Source organism: Lutjanus erythropterus, chromosome 17 (genome assembly GCF_056507025.1).
Source record: "Lutjanus erythropterus isolate fLutEry1 chromosome 17, fLutEry1.hap2, whole genome shotgun sequence".
NCBI classification, from domain to species: Eukaryota; Metazoa; Chordata; class Actinopteri; order Lutjaniformes; family Lutjanidae; genus Lutjanus; species Lutjanus erythropterus.
This window is the reverse complement of record NC_139333.1, coordinates 14,214,511-14,236,411: the sequence shown is the minus strand read 5'-3', so window position 1 is coordinate 14,236,411 and position 21,901 is coordinate 14,214,511. Positions and strand designations below refer to the sequence as shown.

The 21,901-nt window shown below is 40.1% G+C and overlaps 1 protein-coding gene across 6 annotated transcripts in view; it reads left to right on the top strand.

Annotated features, from left to right (window-relative positions):
• Nucleotides 1-21,901, top strand: part of LOC146311919 (voltage-gated potassium channel KCNC1-like) — a 66,654-nt gene that overhangs the window by 21,136 nt on the left and 23,617 nt on the right. For all 6 annotated transcript variants that reach the window (XM_084740409.1, XM_084740412.1, XM_084740407.1 and 3 more), the window contains exons 3-4: nucleotides 16,654-17,635; nucleotides 20,787-20,981. In XM_084740409.1, the coding sequence (XP_084596535.1) occupies nucleotides 16,654-17,635; nucleotides 20,787-20,981 (1,177 nt within the window). The remainder of the gene's footprint in view (nucleotides 1-16,653; nucleotides 17,636-20,786; nucleotides 20,982-21,901) is intronic.

The following is a 21,901-nucleotide window of genomic DNA, read 5'->3' as shown; positions in this document are numbered from 1 at the left end:
CCTGGGAATGAGACTCAACAATCAACTGTCTTTCTCCAGAATCATTTTCTGCACCTTTAAATGGTTACTTATTTTCTTTTAAATAACATTTTAATAAAATGTTATGTCAGAAAAGCAAAAACTTAATTTGCCAGCATTTCCACAGCTAAGGATTATTTTTCTATTATCATTTAATCTGCAGATTATTTGGAAATTAAAATTGATTATTTAATTAGTAAATTAATCATTTGAAATATAGAAAATTGCAGTGAAGATATCAAATGGTAGGAGCTGCAGTTTTGTCACAACATACCATTACAAATAAAGCACTACAGAGATGCTCCAGATGTAAGGGATCATGCTTAACAGACCCCAGCAAAAATCACATCATCATTATTTTAATTGTTTTTTCAGTGAAAATGAAATTTAACGATTACCACTACCACTAAAATTGCAACTTATATTTCCAGTCACAATATCTGTTGATTGCAATAAGATTTTCTGTGTACATTGTTCAAGCCTATTGCTGATTATTTTTCCTGCTGATAAGACTAATTATTTTAACTCTATTGATGACAATTAACTGTACAGAAAATACATGTTTGACCAACAGGGCAAAGAGATTCAATTTCTTCTCATAAAGAACAGCAAATATGCTCATTTGAGAAGCTGAAACCAGGTAAATTTTGAAATATTTGCTTAAAGAGTGAGTTTATTGTACTCGTACTGAACGAATGACTCACAACTAACCTGCTGATGGTTACTGTGTTGTTGTTAAAGTGTGTGTTAAAACAGAGTCGTGAGTGTCTCTGCATGGTCGGCCACGTGCGGTTACCCCGTGGCACTTAAACAGTCAAACTGTTTCCCTGCTCGTTCCCTTGGAAAATGACATTGGAGGGCGTCATTCCTGTGTGACCATCTGTTTCCTTGTGATTGTCCCTCCTGTCCAAGTGGCAGCGGAGTGGAGGCAGAGCGAATGACTACTTTAGATGGAAGAAACGTGATCTAGAGAAGTGTGTAGCAGTCGGATGATGCGGGAGTGGATTTGGATGGAAATGTGTCAGATTGTCCCGCGGAGGTTTGTTGAGAGATCAGGACATTCTCTCAAAATTCTGCCTTTTCATGAGTTTATTTGTTTAATTCTGTGAGCAGCTTGAGGGAGAAGGGTTGACGGTTTGATACATGTGCTCCCATGATGTCTCAGTTTGTTTTTTTATGAGGTAAATTACGGACAGTTTCTGAGGGACAAAGGCAGAGGGAGCAAGGACGGAGGGGGTTTAGAGAAAGAGGAGGAGGAGGCAGTTGGACATCACAGCTATTAGGACGGGGACATCTCTTCTAAACTTGCTTTACGTGTCTTGAACAATAACAAGCAGGACAAGAGAGGACGGATGGGGAAGAAGGGTGAGGAAGGGAGGATCAGCTGAGAAAGAGGGGGGCTGCATGGCAAGGACAAATGAACGTAGTACACTGCAGTAATCTTGGCCAAATACAAAACAGATGAGAGGGGATGGACAAATGTACAGAGTATTAATTTGTCTTTATAAAATGTTTGATGGGACTGCAGTGGGAATTCAGTAGTGGGGACCTGAACACTGCAGAGCTGATACGACACTGTGACATGTCGACTGGAGAGCTCTGTGTTTGTGTGTGTGTGTGTGTGTGTGTGTGTGTGTGTGTGTGTGTGTGTGTGTGTGTGTGTGTGGGAGAGCTTACAGATACAACTGTAGCATGTCAAGGAGTTGAGTCATTCAGGGATTGTCTGAAACTGAAGTCTGCGTTCTGATTGAAATTTTTACCAGGATCACTTCCAAGAGCGCTGACCTCCGAGAGTCAGTGTTTCCAGCTCTCGGAAAATAAAGTATACGCAAGGATTACCCAGAGCAGAAGCTAATTATATCTCTCAGTTCAGCGCCACCTCTCTCCAACCTCCAGCGCTCCTCCTCCTTCATCTCCTCCCGCGTTCAAGTGTTTGATGAGCCTCAGACTCACGTGCATTCAGCTGCTTTTTGCACATATGCAATCATGCAACAGACGCAACCATCCTGTCCCGTCCCCACCTCACCTCGCCTGCCCTTCATTATCCCGCAGTGTCCCATGTTGGGCGACCCCTCGCAGGGGCTCTCAGTCTTCTGATTTAACCACTTTGACGTCCCGGCTCGGACAGAAGCCAACGTCCTCCATCCTGTCGATTACTTTTCCCTTGAGACGAGACAAGGCTGCAGCTCCTCAGGGACAGAAAGAGGGGAAGAAAGGGTCACGTCAATTAGATACCTCCTCTCATATTGTTTTCTGCCCATTGTCAGTCTGTTATTATCAGCTGTCATTGATCTCCTCTGAAGGGCCACTTGATCAGTGCACCTTGAAATCTAGACTGTTCTGCGATGATAGAACCACCACAATTTAAATCTCTATCATGTTATTGCAGCACAAAGAGGATGATTCAGAGAGGAGGTATTTGAAACAATATAAATGATATAGCACTAAAATGATCAGATAAATAAACTAAACTATGTAAAAGTCAAAACATTTGTTGATAACAGCTCAAATTTGAAGATCGCTTTTCTTTAATTGATAGAAGTGCAGAAACAAGCTGTTAAACTCAACACCATTTCTTTTCTTTGTTAATATGCCACTCATTTTCTTAATTGATCAGTTATTTGGTTATTAGAATTTCAGAAAATGGCTAATATTACCACTGGTAATAATATTAATATTAAGAATCTGAAATCAGAAACTTTTTTCTATAAAAAAAAATGACTCAAGGTGGGCAGGTAGCTCAGTTGGTAGAGCATGTGCCCCGTGCACTGACACTGTGAGTCCTCTGCAGCGGCCGTGAGTTTGACTCCTGCCCGCGGCCTTTTGCTGCTTGTCATCTCACCGTTTCCTGTCCTCACTTCAGCTGTCCTATCAATTAAAAGGCATATACCCTCCCAAAATATAAAATATAAGACCCAAAACAATTTATAACAACTAATCCACTAATCATTGCAACTCTGATTTATTTGGAGCTGTTTTTGTGTCCATCTGATGAACATTAGTCCAATATTTTCTCTCTTATTTTGGCACCATTTTTGATCTCCATCAATTCCTGAGGGAAATATCTGGCTCTTTAGCTGTTCAGTATGCCACTATCTTCATTAGCCAATCACAAACTTTAAAAAAAAAAAAAAAAAAAAGAAAACTGCTGCCTCTGCAGCAGTAAACAATGTAGGTGAGAGCAGTGAGAGTGAACCAGAACAGCAAAAACCTAAACAACATACTGAATGACACTGAAAAGGCTCGTTGAAGCTGAGGGGACCTGCTCAGGTATTTATCTGTGGGTTTTCACATGCACATGATCCATTATTGATGTAAAAATATTGGTTACAGCTGCTTTAAAATGAAATGAAAAGAACTACAACAACTATCGTTGGTGCTCATGATTTTTTAACATTTGGTGAAGTGATTATTAAAAATTATGACAGTAAGCAGCCCTAAATTGACGTGCAGTTTGTTGCTTCCATGTGTGTTAACTAAAGCCCAAACAAAATATCTGTCAACTGATATTTTTGGCCCAATATTGGTCCATCACAGCTATATTGGTCTATGTAGGCATCGGCATATGTTGTCCAATATGTGCCTATATGAAAACTTGTATTTTTAACACAACATAACGGAGCAGCAGATTTTAGCAGCACAGCAGATTTTTTTTTTGTTAGCTTTATTGCAGCATTTTGTGCAAATCTGATCCTTTTTCTTTTTGCAGGATTGTTCTATTTGTGTTTTCTTATTTATAGTCATGTATAATTTAAAATATACCACTTAACATTCATGTTTCAATGTCATCAGCATTTGGACCATACGGTTTGTTGTTAAAATGTTAAATATCCTGCGTCCATTTCGTCACAAGGTTTACGATATGTTTGTCACGAGTGTTACCACTTTTGTGGGATCACTGCAAAAAATCTATATATATTCTATAATCTGTACATTGTATTCTCTTTAAAGAATATCAGATGATATATCGATATTGGAATTTTTTCACACCCTAATATCGGTGTTGGTATCGACCCTAAAAATCCAGTGTCCAGCGGCCCAACTATTAACTGTATTTAGTGGACTTAAAGCAAAATGATGGTACGTTTACTGTAACTGTGCTTAACATCCTTGGACACATTTCATGGACCATGCCAGCATAAGTTAAACTCACATGAGGAAGCCTTGGGGTTGAGGGTCATAAACGGCTAAAAGCCATTGAAGTAATTCATAATTCAACATGTAGAAAAAAAAAGCAACACTGAAAAAAAGTGAAAGACGTCTCTCCTGTACTGCTCTCTCTCTCTCTGTTCATCCGTCTCTCTGCCTTTCCACTCAGTTTTTCTGCTTGTCCATTTCACACGCCATGTCCCTGAAGGGAACTCTCCCTCTCTTTTGACATTTTAGTTGTTCTCTTTGTCTTGTTCGAGAGTGTTTGACTGTTAGGTTTAAGGTTTTTTTTTTTGTAATCTCGGCCTAAAGTAGCCGAACCTTCAATTACTCTGCAGTGTTTCTCAGAATATAACAGCCATGATGACAACAGTGATGATGATGATGGCACAAGTGAAGGCTATTCCTGTAACCCACCCAAGGTTACACTCACACTGCAAGCTAAGTGGCTACACTCTTAGGCATACGGGTTCCAAAGGGGTTCTTCCTTAAGGGCTGAGGGTCTACTCCGGACTTTTTGCTTATGAAGAACCCTTTTTTGAAGAAAGGATTTGTCAACGGTCCTTTGTAATCCAGAGAACCCTTTAAGGATTGTTGAAATCCTTGAAGAACTCTCTAGTCAAGGTTTTTTGTACCAAAATATAAAAAGGTTCTCTGTAGAACCCCCTGAGTGGGTTCTCGATAATAACCTTGGAATATAAAATGATTCTCGGTAGAACCATCTAAGTGGGTTCTAGATATAACCCTTGGAATATAACTGTTTTCTTAGTAGAATGACAAGTAGGTTGTAGATAAAACTATTGGAATATAAAATGTTCTTGGTAGAATCTCCTGAGTGGGTTTGATATAAAACCTTTGGAATATAAAAGGGTTCTTGGTAGAACCCTTTGAGTGGGCTCTAGATAAACCACTTTTAATATAAAAAGGGCCACTGGGTGGGTTCTTTTCAGCACCCTTAGAGGGTGCAAAGTTTCCACCTAGAACCCCCAGACAGGATTATGGGTGGAACCAATCCATCATAGAAGGGTTCTCCTTAGAATCTCTCATAGGGGGTTCTGAGTGAAAACAGATGGTTCTAAGTATGCCCCTTTATGTTGTGTTCCATGGAGAACTCTCATAATAAAACAGTTCTACCAGGAACCAAAAGGGGTTCTTCTCCAGGGACAGGCCGATGAACCCTTTACGGTTCTAGTTAGCACCTTTATTTCTAAGAGCGTTCTTTTGAAGTCTTTGAGTGATGGCCACAGTCATTCACCTAAGATAATAGATTAATGACCCGATCCCGGTCTGAACCGTTGCTCTGGTTGCCCTTCAGGAGAACGTTCTGTATTTCACATCATTTAAATGTTCATTTTTCATGCCTCATTCATGTGCAGATTTCCCATCATCCTTCAATGTCTTCTTATCATTGCTGACTCTGCAGCACTGGTCGCCCATTTGCTTTGCCCTCTGGGAAAGACTCCTCATCCTTCTGTCCTAACGGGGCGCTGCTCGTCATACTAATGCTGATCAACAATCGCCAAACAAAAAGCACTGTTAATAGAGAGAATAATCCTTTATTTGCCTTCATATCTCTGTCAAGGTCACTCACCCTCGACCTCACAAATGTTCATCTTTCATCGAGCAATCAGCCGCGCTGAATGATCACAATCTCGCTCCTCTACATTCAGCCCTTTACGTCAGCTGTAGGAGCAGTATTTGGCTTAGTCCTGTCCTTGGTGCCTGAAAGCAGAGGCTAACGCAGTGGTTGTCATGGTGACAGAGAGCCAGGCAGGGCTGTGGTAATACTGTAATGATAAAGCTCTTCTGGATGGTGCCGCAGTAAACACAGCGCCACTAGGGTCCCGTTAAGGAAGAGCGCGGCGCACCGCCGTGCATGCAAAAACGCCTGTAGGGCTAATATCAGCTCCGACAATCTCTCCTTGGTTATATCACTTACATTGATGCTCTCCCAACACCTCCTCCTTTCTTCTACTCCTCTATCTCTTCAGTCTCCCGTGCCCTGCTCCTCTCCCCCTTGATTGGCGAGATCCACGTCATTGTCTCATCTTTTCATCCCTCTTCCCTCCGTTCCTTCACTCTCTCTTCTTCATTCAACTGTCGAAACACAATCAACGCTCTCTATCATCAACTTCCATTCACACACTCCTCTTTCTCAAAGGCTCTTTCTCATTTGCTTCTCTCCCTCTGTCCCTGACTCCCGCTCTTTTAAATTTATGTTGATGATCTTTCCAAATCTAATTTCAGAGTCTAGAGAGCCGGGGAGACTCTATTGGGCCTTGAAGGTCATTGGGCTGCAGGTGTCACACACGGTGGCTTTACTGTAGGGAATTCAACGCATTAAAGCTTCACACTGCTATTACAGCGTGCCTCTGAATCATATATTCAGACCAGAACACACACACATGCATACCTCCATGTTGCAGCATGGAGAGGGACAGAGAGATGGAGAGAGTGCCTGAGGAGATAAATAAGTGTGAAGCGACAGATTGCTACTTCTTCTTTTATCAGCTTCCTCCACGTCTTTTCTTTCTTTCTTTCTTTCTCTTTCTCTCTCTCTCTCCACTTATTCCTCTCCATCGCCTCAATGCAGTGCTCATGTAGCTACCACTCACTATCTGTGATCGGCGAGCATGCACACACACACACACACTTTCTATGCCCATAGGCTGTTTGTCTCTCTCACAATGTGAGTCATATCCGCACACACACTCACACTCACTCACACACTTGTGCCAGGCACTTAAGCCAACACATGTATGCAGTATACACACCGTCTCACCCACATCTGTGTGATACATGCAGGTTCAATGAATAACTTGAAGTACTTTTTAATTAATGTTCATACTAGGGCTGTTCAATTATGTCTGCGACTAACGATTGTTTTCATTGTTGATTAATCTCTCGATTATTTTCTCGAATAACTGAATATTTGTTTGGTTTATAAAATGTCAAAAAAAAATGCTCCTCAAATGTCTCGTTTTGTCCTCAATCCCAAGATATTCAATTTAATGTCAAAAGGACTAAAGAAACCATGAAATATTCACATTTAAGAAACTGGAATCAGAGAGTTTGGACTTTTTTTTCCCTTTAAAACTTACCCAAAACAATTAATGATGAACATTACAATGATGAACTACTACTCAATACTCAAACTGATCAGCCGCTCTGTGCACAGTTAATTGAAGTATTATCAGAATCACAATATGGCCAAGTAGTAATGGGCAATATATCGATATTACATTGATATCTTGATGTGAGACTAGATATCATTTGATATTGTTCTATCATGATATGTAACAAATCTTTTCCTAGTTTTGGATAAAGTGCTTGAAACTGCTTAAAACTGTAATTGTATTGCTTTTGTAATAAATCGCTCTCTGATTGAATCATTTGCTTTTTAGAAATTAAAATAAGTCAGCAAGAGCCTTATTGCTTTTGCTTTTTGCAAAAATTGAAGAACTCCTGAATGAATGAAGCATTGGCTTGAAAACAAAAATGAGACTGAAATTGAAGTAATTTGTTTAGTGATTGTTTGAGTGATTGTTTTATATGTGATAAATAAATGAAACAGAGCCTAATCATTTTGAGCATATATAAAAGGTGTGTATAGATATGTAATTTAAGCTGTACGGTGCTGGAAAATATTGTAAATGCACCTTGAAATGCTGAAGTGAATTTGACTTTGGAGCAGGTGTAGGAATCCTGCAGCCCTGGTTCAGGCAGCGGCAGAGCTTCTCCATCTCTCCTCACACACAACAGATCTCTGCTTGACATGCTGCTGCATATTTAAAAAGGACTGGCTGCTGTGATGGATTGATCAATATTGATTTGATGTTCAGATCTACAGTGTAATCCACTGTGCTCTGCCATCTTGAAATACTGTGCGATTTAATTACTGAAACCATTTATGAACCTTTGTTTCATCAGCAGCAATATTGCAACAAGGCTTTTAACTATCGCGTGGCCAAATTAATTGCAGCACAGCAGAATGAGTTAAAGCTGCACTTAGCATGCTCGCATTAAGTGCAACCCAGTGTTAATTTCTTCTCAGGCCTGCGTCTATCTTTGATTCCCGTTGGATGGGTTCATTGGTGAGTGCTTCCTCCCCGTTGTTTAGGAACACGTTTTGTGTTTCAGTCTCAGGTTTCGAGATTGAAACACAGATGTGTTATTTCCTGTGTGTATAAGATTTCCCAGCCGACACCGAAGTTTAATTTAGAGAAAGAGGGCGAATCTGCAAATCAGGAGAGGCTTTGCAGTTGAATCACAAACCTCTGCAAGCCTTCGCTGTGCTCATACTGTACCAGCGAGACGACAAAAGACAGAATGCTTAAAAAAATATTGTTTTGGTGTGGGAGTATGTTAATTCAGGAATGTCTGAGTAGAAAATGATACAATGGTTGGACATGATCTGATCAACACTCTAGTGTTTTATTTATCCATTTATTTATCTTGTGTATATTTTTTGAGCTGTGCATATCAACATCTTATTTGTGTTTTCTGTTTCATTTTTTCACTTTTCTCTTTACTCTCCATTACCTGGAGCTGTGTTGGCTATAAAATGATCTCAGTTTTCTTTTCTTGGGACACAGTTTAAACTGATCTGCTTTGTTAAGGAAGTATTTTTCAGTGCATGATGAGGCTTGTGAATAGGTCTGAATATCAGTATAACTTCAAGGTATGAAATGATACTTCAGATGTTAAATAACTCAATATGAAGCAGTATTGTAACTTATCCAGCAGGGGCATCACAATTTTAATATTAAATTGAAAACAGGAGCTTTCAGTTTCAATTATCAAAATTAAAGGCGGAATCAGTGATTCTCCTAATATGTTTTTCCCAACCCAGCCTACTTTTTTATTATTAATTTTTGTGCTGTTAGCCTTTAATTGACAGGACAGCTTTAGATAGGCAGGAAATGGGTGAGAGAGAGGGAGGTGATAGGCAGCAAAGGTCCACCAGCTGGAATCATGCAGAGGACTCAGCGTCTATTTGCAGACGAATGGACGAATGCAGCCACGGGGGCACCCACTGCTGCCCCAAAATACCACTTCAAAGACGACACGACCATTATATCAAACTTATATCACACCATATAGACTGTTTGAAGAAGGATTTTATAATTAAATAACAGTTGTTAGGACATAAAACTAATAATCTGTCGATCTTAACAAACTGAGACTCAAAAAAATGTGACCTTAAAGTCCAAATTCATACTGAATTGTTATCCAGTCAAATGATATATGAAAAAATATGGTTTTGTTTGCAGCAGTTCTTTGATTTAATGTGATTTGTGTTTGGTTACTGTCACAGCAGCCTGTGTTGTGGAGAAATTGAGCACAGTGTGTTTGGTATAAGTATGAAGTATAGCTATCCTACATGATCTATCAAGATGACGTCCTCAAATGTTTTGCTTTGTCTGCAACCCAAAGATATTCAGTGAACTGTCAGGAAGAAATAAAGAAACCAGAAAAAAAATCACATTTAAGAAGCTGAAATCAGAGAATTCTGACTTTTCTTTCTTAAAAAAATGACTCAAGCTGATTAATCGAGTAACAAAATAGCTGGCAATCAGTTTCATAATTGATTAATCAGTGCAGCTCTAGAAACAAGAGTCACTTAAAATCAGTCTAAACAGCCAACCATATCTCTCCCCTTGATTTTCCAACTTCCAAAAAATGTAATAATGCTAAACTAATATTCCTCCTTCTGCTGGGTAATTTAATTCTTTTCTTTTATTGAGTTGCCAGATTTACTTGCCTGACATCATTTTAATTGTACCAGGCAAGTGAGCACTTCTCAGTGTTGAGCCCTGATTTTTACAGTATCTAATATATTGTGTATTATAGTGAGAGCTAAATAGCTGCCAAAACAGCAGCTTTGTCCCCACCTGCAGATAAAATTCGTAAAGCAATATATTTTAAAAATCTGATTAAAACGTGGACGCTCACAGTGGCTGTTACAAGGTCCATTATATCACCTGCACCTTCTACTGTGTTGGGACCTCACATCAGAGTTTAGTGTCATTAGATGGATGTATTTGACGTTAAAGTACATCTTGAGTCCTTCATGCTGTGGACAAGATTCAAACATTTTCTAATATGTTGGAAAAACAAACACAGAACTCCCTCTGTCCCTCTGGTTGACAGAAGTCGCTTTCATGGCTCAGGCCTGTCATTTCCTATTAGCCTTCAGTCTCCTGATAGCTTCCCCTCTTTTTCTTTCCTTCCCACTCTCACTCTCATCGTTTCTTTTGTTTCCTTCTGTCCTCTTCCTTGTCTTTTTTTAAAAGCCTTCCTTGCATGACCCAGTCACATCTCTTCGAGATCATCGGAACGATGAGCTACCTCAGCTTATCGCAGCAAAGCTTAGCTCAGGATACTTTTCCTCCGTCAGCGTTTGAATTTTGCTCACTATTTTGGCATTCGGTCCTCACCTCCTCTCACTTTTACCGTGCTCTGTCCTTTCTTCTGGATTGCTTCAACTTTTCTCTTTGTGCTTCTCTACGCATGGATCCACATCGTCTGGTCTCCCTCCCACCTGTCCGCCCCCTCCTGTGTCTCCACCTGTGTAGCCTACATAGAAGATATGATGTTACTGCAGTTTTGCCACTATTTTCTGTTGTGTATTTGTGTGTTTTACAGCATTCGTCAGGTCTAAAAGCACCGCAGCGTGAAAAGCCTCACTTTGAGGACAGATCTCACACATTTCAGCCTCATTACTTCCTACGAGTGCAGCTCAACTCCTCAGTCTAACTGTTATTACATTACTTACATCATTAATGTCATCGTAAGGAATAACGGCAACAGTAGCATAAAAAATAAGTGCATAACACTTGAGGGCAAAACTCTCCTCGTTGGCCTGATTTGTCCATGTGAAGGTTTTCTGGTGCTCAGCCAATCAGGAAGCATCGTGAGCAGGTCCCGCTGGTGCTATCCTGCTTCCCTGGGACAGGGGGGCTGGTATGGGGGTAGAGGTAGGAGGGTGATTGAGAACCTCAGTGTGTGTGTGTGTGTGTGTGTGTGTGTGTGTGTGTGTTTTCACGATACAGAGCGGGAGAGCACTGCAGCAATCTGAGAAAGTAGGTCAGACACCGACTAGCGAGAAACATAGCAGAGGAGAAAAGAGGTAGCGAGAAGAGATGGAGATGGAGAGGAAAAAAGGCTGGAGAGGGAAAGTGTGTGTGGGGGGAACAGGGTTGGTTGATGAGAGAATGACGGGAGACAAACCTGATCATCTAAATTGAGTTTGGAAAAAAGAGTTTGTCCTTAAAAAAACACCACGTCTGGTGCTAATTTCTCTTTTCGACTGTAGCTACAGGGCTCAACAATAAGGACTGCTCACTCACACGGGGCAAGTGAAATGCCATTTTGCTTAGAGAGTCTAGCAACTCAATTGATGGTTTAAAAAAAATCTCAAAAAATGCTGTTTTCAGCTTCTCAGATACGTTTCTCTGATTGCTATCATGTTAAAGCTGCTCCAAGACACCTTCATATTTTGTTCATTTTGGAGCCCCCTGTGGACAAAAGTAATAACCACAAATTATGACGTCAAAAAATTGTCAGATCTCTGATCCACTTGCCTGACCTGGTAATTGAAAATGAAAGCAAAACAACCTATAAAAATAAACATTAGGGATGCAACTAATGATTATTTTCATCATTCGTTAATCGATTTGTTGTTTTGTCTACAAATATGTAGCCCAAGATAATGTCTTTAAATGTCTTGTTTTGTCCATAACCCAAAGATATTGAGTTTACTGACATTCAGGAGTAAAGTAACCAGAAGATATTTACATGTGAGAAGTTGAAATCAGAGAATTTGGACATTTTTTCTTAAAAAGCTTCTTAAAATCATTAATCGATGATCAAAACATTGGCAAATAATTTAGTGGTTGACAGTATAAATCTAAATCTATTAACTGTTGTAACCATCATTGCTAATTTAAAACTACAGATTGGACATTGACTAAATACTAGGACCTGATGGATCCTGGACTTTTGGGGCACATGATGTTACAGATATGAGGGAGTAAAAAACTTTCCGATATCGAAACACTGGCCAATATTCTTTGAGTTGATTTTTTTTTTTTGCAATAATCCCTCAAAAGTGTTAAATACTGGATTTGTACTGGAAGCCTGATATTTTACAGTCTAACAGTGAACAAAATAATATCAGGGCACATAAAATGCTGTCTATAAATCTAACAAATAAAAATAATTCTGCTGTTTTCCTATAGGTGCATATCAGACTACATATAACGATATAGGTGTGATTGGTCAATGTCAGGGCGTTAATGCATCAGTCGGGCTCTACTAAATACTACACTGACTTTCCTGGAAGGTCTCTTCTTTGGCTAAATGCTTGTCAGCTAATCTCCTCAATAAATGCAGTGGCTCAGAGTCTTAAGTCTTCTGCTTAGTCTGTTTGTGTCATGAAGGCACTTTGAGAAAATATGTGTAGGCTCACATCCAATTTCCAATTCAAAGAAGAAACTGGGAGAGAGAAGCGGGACCTTTCCAGAAAAAAAAATAACTAAGAACAGTTCCCTCCATTTTGTTTAGTTATAAGGCTTCCTCTTTTAAGTATGTTGCTCTTGATATTACATAAGTGCATAATGTCGAAAATACACGGTCACACGCACAATACACTGAGGGCACTCAGGCTCCTTATATATATGGGCTCCACTCAAGTATGAATTACCTTTCTCTTTTGCTCTTCAGGCCATGTCTGTGTTTTATTATTTATTTGATAAAGCACAAAGTATACTGCATCTATAAATACACTGCAGGGCTTGTAGGAATGGACCGCAACAGAGAAAGATTGTGCAGTAGCCACGCACACACTGGTGTTATCACGCCACTGTAATTGATTCAGTGGCAGCTGAATGGGCTACAGTAGAAAAACAAGCTCAGGTACATATAGACAGTAAGCTTGCAGATCACACAGGTGGCCAATGCTAATATAAAAATGTCTTTGAGTGATGAAAAAGAAAAAATAAACTCATTGAGAAAACAACAGAGATCTCTGCGGTGGGACGCTGTTGTACCTTAGCTTGTTTTCTGATTTCTGTCCAGGAGATTTACCCCGAGGACAAAGTTTGGAAGTGAACAAGCAAACATGGAGCTGTGAGACCTTCTAGTGTAGACAGGATTCCACTTATAGAAAGAGTACTAATATGATATTCACAAAATGTGGAAGGGGATAGAGGCAATGCCAATAAACATGATTTCAAACAGTGAATTTGATAATATTTAGTTACTTTTTAAGTTACAAACACAACAGGTACCTTAGCAAAGGTAGCAAAGGTACCGTAGGCCTTATAGTTACAATAAAGGTTTTTCATGGAAATCTCAAGTTCACTTCAAGGACAAGACAATTAAAGGTGCAGTAACTGATTCTGGAGAAAGATATTTGATTGTTCTGGTTCTCAAATCCTTATATTACTGACAGTTTGGATTGGGCCTCGACTGATACTGGATTTTTTGGGACAAAGCCAATACAGATATTAGGGAGTAAAAAATATTGATATATGAGCTGATATTCTTTATACAGAATATATAATATTTTCATAAACAAACATTTGTTGCAACGATCCCTCAAAGGTGGCCGGTACTTGTGACAAAGATATGTGATGCAGCCAAGATATTTTAGTTTAAACAATAAACTTTATTGTCCAAAATGATATCAGGGCTCTGAAACAATAACATTTCACTGGTATTTTTTTAGTAATTAAAGAAGGATCAAATGTACATAGAATGCTGCTTTAAAGCTAACATCTAAAAACAATCTGCACTGTGTTCTGTTAAAAATTTAAAAACACAGATATCGCTGTGATAGGCCAATATCCGTCCAATTATATCAGTCAGACTCTAGTCTGGATTGGTGGCTCAAAAATGGTTGGTTGTAGACTCTCATTCACAGGTTGTGAAATGTTTACATTTTGGGAACGAGACTCAAAAATCAACCATCTTATGGAAAAAGTCTCCCCTCACAGGATCAATTTTTCAAAGCCTGAAAACAGAACCAAGAGGAGGAGCAGAAGTCTGGTTTTCTCACGTACATTTCATTATGTTTTAAGGTTATCATGGGACTTTTGCCGAATGACACCAAAAATAAACTGCCCATCTTTCATATTTTTGACACAGATTTGTTCGTCCTCTTATACAAACTATATTTGTGAAAATATCTTGCTAGTTTTGGTTGGCTGGTTTGATGCATCAAATCCTGCAAAACTAGGAGGCAGATAGGCATTTGTGTTTTTGCAGTTAATTCATGCATAGCTATAATTTTATGGACCAATCTATAACTTTGTTTCCAAGACAAAAAAAAAAATCCAGAAGATTTTTTAATGTCATTTTAATTTAAGTCTTATTTGAACAGACGACTAAAGCAGGTTAAATGATGATGAAGTGATGGATAATGCTACTGAAGCCACCTGCAACTTACTTGGACCATCGATCAAGTGAAGGGGCAGGAGGTTTTTCTCTGGGCTGCTGTCCTGGAATCTGCATGTAAAAAATGGATCAAAGTCGTAAACACTGTAGCTTTCTAAATATTAAAAATTACGATTTCAAAATAACTTATATAAGTGTTCTGTTGCAGGGTCTGACATCATAATCTAACTCCACATCTGTAAACAAATGCGTGTTTGCTGGAAAACTGCAGTTCACTTTGAAACTCAAGTTTTGACAGAACAGAACACACAGTGAGCTGAGGGATTGAAGTGTGGGATTTCTCACTCATTTACTGGATTATAACATGCAGATTATCAGTTATTTATTGATCTTATCCTGACAGCTGTGGTTTTTTTTTCATTTCATCCCTCCATCCTCTTGTATCCTCTCTGGCAGAGCAGTAGAGTCATTCTATTCATTTTCAATTCCTTCTTCTTTTTGTGTTTTGCAGTCAGGATTAAATGAATGCATTATGATTTTCTCTCCCTGTCTTACACACTTTTCTCTCTTCGTTGTGTTGATCAGATGTTTAAAGCGAGCCCCTCCAGACTCAGAAATCTAAACCAGGACCATATGGTTTGGGTCAAACAATTTTATTTGGTAGGGGTGAGATCTCAAGAAATTAGGGCATAAACTGTTGGCTGGCTGCAGTTTAGATAATAAACCCCCTCCCCTCCATGTTAGCAGATGGGACATGGGCCAAATTAAAAAATCAAAGTACACGTTTTTTTTTTTTTTTTTAATTAGTTATTTGATCCTATAATAAGTGAGTCTCATGTCATGACTGACAACTGAACCCTGCTCGCGATTCAGTCGGACAGATGTATGTCGGCCCTTGTATCCGAGATATTTTGGCTTCATTTTTATGAAGTGGGAGGAAGTGGAGACATGTCATCTATCTTTATATAGTCAATGATTTGAACATAAAAGTGTGTAACCTGTTTATTTATGTTTGTTTAAAATAAATGTTTTAAATCCAATCTAAGTAGGACTTCTGTGCGTAACAAACTACAGGATCGGATAATATTAAAATAAGCTGTCATAGTACTATTAATAATTTTATCCACTTATAATTACTGTAAGTCATTTCCTGGCAGCACGCAGTATGACATGATACTGACTGCACATCTATTTTTATGGCTTCATTGTTTATCACAATCATTTATGACTGTCACATATAATTTGATCAGGCCTAATGAGTCTGATTATCCTTGGACTTTGGCCACTATGGGTCAAATTGTGTTGAGGACCTCTTTTTTTGTTATTTAACTTAAGCCATGAGACCGGGGCCTAATTAATTTCCAGGGACAGTATTTTCCCCCCTTACAAGTCTCCGCTCAGGGGGTAATACTTGGGGTGGGGCACCACTGAAGATTTCTGACTGATCGAGTACTTGCAGCATTTTATTTCAGCCACCAGTTCTGAAAATCTGCAGGAGAAAAACAGTTTGTTTTTTTTGTTCATTGTGCTTCAACATACCAGCATGGAGCTACAAAATAAACGTACAACAGACTGACTGACAAAGAAAGTCCAGGCACCGTGGTTGTATAGTTGCATGCAAAATTGGCATATAAAAACAGCCATCACTTTTTCATATGACAGTGGACTAATTTGGCCAATCTTCATGAGTCTTAAGACCATAGTGGAAATACAGACATTAACAGACTGAGGGAAATTAGTTTACTTCCTGAAATTAGTTCCTTGGCCTAAAGATTCTGGGTAATTTGAGTGGAAACACAACTTTATAAACATCTATATTCTGTGCAGTAGGCCAGTTTTCTTTATAGCTTAATATTTAGCACCAATGTGTTTTGTCAGGATGCACCTACACCAGTTGTTTTTTGGCTTGAGGTTTCAAACTTCTCCTGTGCTGTGTTTTTTCTTTATGCTTTTCTATGATCTCTTTGCCTTGCTGAATTTTATTGATTTGCGACTGACTCTTTGTCCCTCCCTCACTTTCTTTTTCTGCTTTCTCTTCCTATATTTTTTTCTCCTCTTTTTGCTGGTTTCCTCTTTTTCTTCCAGTATGTGGCATTTGGCTCCCTATTCTTCATCCTCATCTCCATCTCCACTTTCTGCATGGAGACGCATGAGGCCTTCAACACCATCATCAACAAGACAGAGAGCGTCACGGTGGGCAACATGACCCACGAGGAGATTGTGTACGAGGTGGTGACTGACAGCTGGTTGACGTACGTCGAGGGCGTGTGCGTCATCTGGTTCACCATCGAGGTCCTGCTGCGAGTCACCTTCTGCCCAGACAAGCTGGAGTTCTTCAAAAGCACCCTCAACATAATCGACTTTGTCGCCATCCTGCCCTTCTATCTGGAGGTGGGCCTGAGCGGTCTCTCCTCCAAAGCTGCCAAGGATGTCCTGGGGTTCCTCCGTGTTGTCCGATTCGTCCGTATCCTCCGAATCTTCAAGCTGACCCGCCACTTTGTAGGTCTCCGTGTCCTCGGTCACACCCTTCGTGCCAGCACCAATGAATTCCTCCTGCTCATCATCTTCTTGGCCCTCGGTGTCCTCATCTTTGCCACTATGATCTACTATGCTGAACGAATTGGCGCCGACCCAGATGACCCGACAGCCAGCGCCCACACCAACTTTAAGAACATTCCCATTGGATTTTGGTGGGCTGTTGTGACCATGACCACACTGGGCTATGGAGATATGTACCCGGAGACGTGGTCAGGGATGCTGGTGGGTGCGCTGTGTGCCTTGGCTGGTGTGCTGACCATTGCTATGCCTGTACCTGTAATTGTCAACAACTTCGGCATGTACTACTCTCTGGCCATGGCCAAACAAAAGCTGCCCAAAAAGAAGAACAAACATATCCCCCGAGCGCCCCAGCCAGGGTCCCCCAACTACTGCAAGCCAGATGCCCTGGCTATGGCTACCGCATCGCCACAGAGGCTCTTGGGAAATGTCCTGGGTGGAGTGATGGGGTCTGGAGGCATAGGGGGTGACTGTCCTCTCGCCCAAGAAGAAATTATAGAGATTAACAGAGGTGAGATACTTCATGTTAAACCCCTTTATTTTGAGAAGAAATATTATCCTTTGACAACCAAAAAACACAAACAAGTACAAGTTACATTGTTTTTCCTTCCTGATACCAATTTTAATAACTGAACTTTGTGTGTCAGCCAGTATCAAGTACTGATCTGATACCAGTGTGGTATAGTACTGATCCTTCATAGGTGTGATATGATTGGTATCATTGTTGTATGACCTGGCTCAGGCTAAAAAATTCTGCCGATTGAGATGCTGCTGGGAAGGGTTGTGTCGAGAAAGAAACCCTAGATTTGTGAGATTTGCGAAAATCTTGTGATATTTATATGCGCCGTGTGCTTTTCCTCAGGCTGTAAGCGCATTGCCAGTCACTGACTGCACTCCATCATAAAAAACTGTATATTTTTATCACTTATTTATTCAGCTATTCATTGAATTTTTGTTTATGAGTATCATAGAAGGACTATAAATAAGATTTCGTCATTGTAAAATGATAAATAAACCTTGTTATGACATTTATTCATACATTCATATAATTTTTGTTTTACAAGCAGCATAAAGCCGCTACAATTAGCATCTGATGATGAATGATAAATAAATGAACTATGCACCTTACCATACCAATCAACATGATTTGTCACTTTAGGATTTGCAAATGTCTATGATGGTGCAGTAAATGTCTGTCTTAATGTATAGTATACAAATAAGTGTTTAGAGTATATAGTGTATGTAGGGCACTTAAAGTAATTCAGACACAGATGAAGACAATAAAATCAGTCTTACTGTCATCAACCTACAACTAGTGCGCATATGGGAGAGTTTTGCAAATCTAGGGGTCTCTTCTTGACACGACTACTGGAAAGTAGCAGGGTCCCACTTTGGGGCTAATAAATTATGTAATATTAGAGGAGGTATTTCCAGTGCTGGCTTCTGTATCAGAACAACAACCCTAAAAAAAATATGCCAAATTCTTGTTTTAGTGGAGAGTAATGTTCAAGTTGTATTGTATAGTTCACAGTTTTACAATCTAAGTAAATTGGGTAAAGCTGGCCAGCATGTCTATGGGAAATATGATGAGTTCACCAGTGGCAGTTTTTGGCCTCCACACAGATGATTTCAGAGGTCTGGTCGGTAGAAGATTAGGATGCCAAAGTGTCAAGAGAAAAAAAGTGGGAGTACTATCAAGAAGTGATGCATAGTTGATTCTGGATCCACCCTGGAGAAATCACTGGCCCATCAGAACTCATGTGTAATTTATGATCAACTGGTAGGTCCACAGTTGCCTTAAGGCACCCATCTGTCAGTGAAAAACAAACACCATGGAAGGAAAATGAACTCAATTATCTATTAAAACGGCTTAATGCATCTCAATTTGGGCTGACTCCACATATTTTCTCCCTGGCATTAGCAGTAAAATCAGGAGCAGAGGTAATTTGGCTCCTTGTCTGCTCTTTACATGCTGCAGCATCGGTGGCGTCAGTCACATGCAACCGTAATGCACCTTTAATGCATTACTTTACAGCCTTAGTCATCATCAGAGAGCCAGAAAAATATTGGTTTCATCAGTGCTTTCACTACACCCCGTCTGCTTGGCTCTCTTCCAGTCTGAAAGGGTTTCTTGGAGGTTGTGTCAGTGGATCTTTTAGCGGGAAGTTGTATTAGTCAAAATTTTGACAACTGGCTCCGAGACAGCTCTGCGGTATCATCACCACATGCTCCAACACAACAACACACTCGCTTGCGAACATATTTTAACATAATGCCTCAGAGAGTGTGTGGGCGACCACTACAGCAGTCATTCCCAATCATTAATGAACAGTTTCCCCTCAACATGTCTGACAGTTTGACTTCACAGTTTACCAATGTTCAGGCCTACTGTGTTCACACTCAGCAAAACATAAACACAACACTTTTGTTTTTGCTCCAATTTTTCATGAGTAGAAGTTAAAAAAAATCTAGGACTTATTCTGTGCACACAAAAGGTTTATCTCTCTGACATTTCGCTCACAAATTTGTTAGAAGCTGTGTTAGTGATTGCTTCTCTTTTGCCAAGATAATAATACCTCTACCTGTTAGGAAGGCAAAGTCATAACCCACCATACTCTGCCTCTGATTGGCTTACCCTGGCCTTGTATTGTGACCAAGTAATAAGAGCCTAATGTGCCATAAGATTTCTACTTTTTTATTTGCAAAAAAAATATTTACAGTGATGTGTGCAGATTAATTAACAGCTTATTTCAGCACTAACCTGTTATATTTAGTATAAGGTTTCTAATGAGTTTATGGTTTTGTGTTACATTATTTTGCAGGATCATAATTTTGCAATAATACCAATAATCCATTTGTTGTTATACTTTAGCAACTATTAAAGGGATAGTTTGGATTATTTGAAGTGGGGTTGTATGATAGTCAGTGTATACAGTAGATGCCCCCAGTTTGGAGAGGTAGAGAGGGGCACCGACGCTGAAGCTAAGCAATGACCTGCTGTGGTAAGGGTCAGCAACAAAGTGTATTTTAACCCCTTAGAAAAGATCCACCTAAAAAGAAGTCGATATTAGTTTAAGTGTATGCTATATTTAGAACATTTTCACCACTTTACTTTGCTGTCAGAGAGCCTTTCCTGACGGGAATATCGCTCTCTCCAAACCAACCAAACTTTATGAGCTAAATCAGTCATTTTACCTCAAAAAACATAGGAGTTGCTGGTCTTCTGCTGCCTCAGTCTGCTTGTGTTATTGTGTATTCTTGTTTAAAAGGATTCGCCAAAGTCACACAATAGCTGGTTTGGCTGCTTTGGAGAGAGCAAAATTTGGTTTATGTAACAGACATTTTTAAGTGGTGAAAATTCCCTTGTTTAGCTTGCATGCTGGTGCCTTTCACTGCTTCTCCTGCGCTGTGGGCATCGGCATCTCCTGCGTTAGTAATACGCTGACTATCAAAAAGTACCTCATACAACCCAAATAATCCAAACTATCCCTGTAATAGTCCTCAAAATCTACAACAGAAAAATCTATTTCTTTATTTTCTCACACTTGACCAATAAAATAATATGAATTAAGTTCTGAAAGCATTTTTCATAAAGAAGATGCTCTCCTCTGTGGTTTTCTCATGGCTCTTCTACATGTGGTTTCTCCCTCGCTTCTCTTTAGATTCCAAGCAGAACGGTGATGCAGCCTCGGCCGCGCTGGCTAATGAGGACTGCCCCACCATCGACCAGGTGCTGAGCCCAGACGAGAGGAGCCCTATTGGGCGGGGGCCTACCCGGGAACGCTACCAGCAGGACCGCGCCTGCTTCCTGCTCAACACCAGGGAATTCCGTGCCACAGATGGGAATGTGCGGAAAGGTACGTTTCACACCGGGAGATGGATACATAAACACGCACATCTTATGTAAACAGATCCACACAGCAAGACGCCAGGCGTAACATACTGTCAACATATATACTAGCCTCTATCAGCCGATGCAGACAAATACACATAGGCTACATTTGGGAAAAGGTGGGTTGGATGACTTTGGAAGCCTGAACCAAAGACTGAAGGCTCCGCAGCTAGCTGCAACATACACACACATACAGCCATACAGTTACGACACATGCATACACACGTAGCTCTTCTGCTCTGCTCTATTTGTTTCCACCTCTTCACATTCATGTTCTCTGTGTTTCCATCACCGCTTGGTATCATTTTTTTATTTCTTCTGTCAGACAAGATTTTCTGTCCCTCTACGTCTCTCCTTTTTTCTTTCTCTTCCTCTCCATCTCCCATCTGTCCACAGTGTCTGTCTGTGAATTTTGTTCTGTGTTCCATAATGTCACATTCATTCATGCTCATAAACGATCTCTGTCTTTCTCTGTCTTCTGGACTCAGACAGTTGACCATGCATTAATTTACTTCTCGTCACTTCTGTTTCTCCCTCTCTGTTTCTCTCTCTCTTGCCTTCATCCTCCCTTTTATTTTCGCCTTACCTCCCCCCTCCTTCCTCCCTGCGATGACTTCCCCTCCCTAACCTGCCTCACATTTCCCCTCCTAACCTTCCCCTCCCTTCCTTGCCCCATCTTGAAACCCATGCCCTCATTTTCTTCCTTCTTTTCCTTTGTGCTACACCATAAACCCCCTTCCCTTTTTTATTTTTGACCCCATGTGCATTATCTTCGTGCTCATGAAACACCTTGATTCATTTACTACTGCAATCCAACCACCACCACTGCCGCCAACCTGCACCAAAACACTCCCTTACACTCCCTCCAAACTTTCAACACCCCCC